Genomic DNA, 1,870 nt, shown 5'->3' with positions numbered 1-1,870 from the left:
GTGTGTGGGGGGGTGTCTGTTCACGTGTGTGTGTGTGTGTGTGGTTGTTTGTGTGTGTATGTGTGAGTGCATGTGTGTGTGTGTGTATGTGTGTGTGCATGTGTGTGTGTGTGTGTTTGTGTGTGTGTGTGTAGTTCAGAAAATTATTTGATAAACTTTATTGACAAACTGTGCTGCGTGTTTCAGAATTGGTCTCGCCCTGTCGTGTCGTCCATGGCAAGACTGAACCAGATACAGCCCAGCATTTACAACATTGGTCTCCATGATGCTGGAAGTCTCAAACCTCCACGAAGTCTTAAAAATACTCATCTAAAAACTGAAAGAGACCTTCAAAGTACCGATGGTTTCGGGGTCAATGCTACGCACCAACAGGCAGAGTTGACAGAGGGCAATGGACTCTCAAGTGGTAGACAAAGTTTTAGGGAACTAACCGCGACTCCGCCAGTTTTGTCAACGTCATACCAGAGAGCCGCATGGTAAGTCTTGGAGGAAATTTTTTATGACTCAGTGATATTCAACAATAACTCCCCCTCAGGTAAGAAAGCATTTCAGTTTTGTTGTCTCAGGTAAACATGTGATCACAGCTGCAACAAATATCACTCTTCAGACTTGAATGAAATATAAAAATGACTCTGATTTGTAAGCCAATTGAAAATTGTATTGTTTTGTCATTAAATGATGTTACAAGATCAAAATTACAAAAGGAGCATTACAATGTTATAGGTTTGGGGGGTAAGTGCACTCATGCGTTCTTCACAGTGAGAAGAAATTTTAATGTACTTGAGGAACATTTTCTAGTGTGTGCTGCTGTTCACTTGGAATGAGCAGTTTTTATTCTGAATAAGAATGAAAATGTAAAAATTGTAATTTTCATCTCCACTCATTTATTTTGTTTTCTTTGTTCTCATGACTTTTCCAGGGGTAGCAATTCATCTATTCCTGAACTAATTGCAAGGCAGGGAAAGGCATCTCATTCTAAAAGACCTTCGAGTGCAACTCTTCAGTCAAAAGTTTTGCGAGATGCCTGTCGGAGAACTCGACCACAGTCTGCTAAAGAGCTGCTAGGGAAAGACGAAAGGAAGAAACCGGTTTTGAAAAGTATGAAAGAATTTTTTTTTCTTTATTTGTGGTTAAATTTGGGGAAAATGAAGGAAGATATAAATTCAATTTTTATTAAATCTGTCTTAGTGTGAAGTACTCACTTGTTAAAAACAATAAAAACTCCAAGAAGTTATCATACTTTGTTTTCAATTTCTAAACAATGTTTTTTCTATTAAAAAGAGCATGGATCAATTACTTGCTCCACAGTTTTTGTATTCCATGGATGACAACGTATGTCTTTTATCTATTTTGAAAAAAAGTAACAAACTTTTTTTTTGTCCTGAGCTTTATTCTTTACACTTCAGTCACTGGACAGAGGAAGACTGTACAAGCAAATGGATTTCCACCCCACCATCCTGGTTATGTTCCGGCTACTCATGGAAACCCTTCTGTCCATAAAAGACAAGGCACAGCATGGGCTAGTCTACCCCCTGGCCACGTTTCGACTGTAAACGGTGCAAAACCAGGTATGGTGTGACCTTTTTGGAATGCTGTAAGACAAGTATTTTGACACCTTTGCTGCTAATAGAATTCTGTTCTGATTTTCTACTTTCATTTTCTTTTTACCATTTTCTTTCCTCTTGATCTTTTGAAGACAGTTTTTCTTATCTTTGTTGGAAGAGTCTCAAAGAACAATAATGTGTTTTGCAATCATATTTATTTTGAAGAATTTATTTAGTATACTCAGCAGACTTTGATTGGACATGTTTCTGATATACTTCCGAACATGCTTCACATTAAGTTTTCTTGTACATAATGATGGGGGTGG

At 37.8% G+C, this 1,870-nt stretch overlaps 1 protein-coding gene across 1 annotated transcript in view; it reads left to right on the top strand.

Moving 5' to 3' along the window:
• The window catches only part of LOC101858309, a 22,210-nt gene that overhangs the window by 1,605 nt on the left and 18,735 nt on the right, over positions 1-1,870 (top strand). The window contains exons 2-4 of the mRNA XM_013089011.2: positions 187-476; positions 920-1,098; positions 1,407-1,568. Of these exons, the coding sequence (XP_012944465.2) occupies positions 187-476; positions 920-1,098; positions 1,407-1,568 (631 nt within the window). The remainder of the gene's footprint in view (positions 1-186; positions 477-919; positions 1,099-1,406; positions 1,569-1,870) is intronic.

This window comes from Aplysia californica, unplaced genomic scaffold (genome assembly GCF_000002075.1).
Source record: "Aplysia californica isolate F4 #8 unplaced genomic scaffold, AplCal3.0 scaffold00856, whole genome shotgun sequence".
NCBI classification, from domain to species: Eukaryota; Metazoa; Mollusca; class Gastropoda; order Aplysiida; family Aplysiidae; genus Aplysia; species Aplysia californica.
Note: the sequence above shows the minus strand (reverse complement) of the source record. Positions and strands in the feature narration are given on the sequence as shown.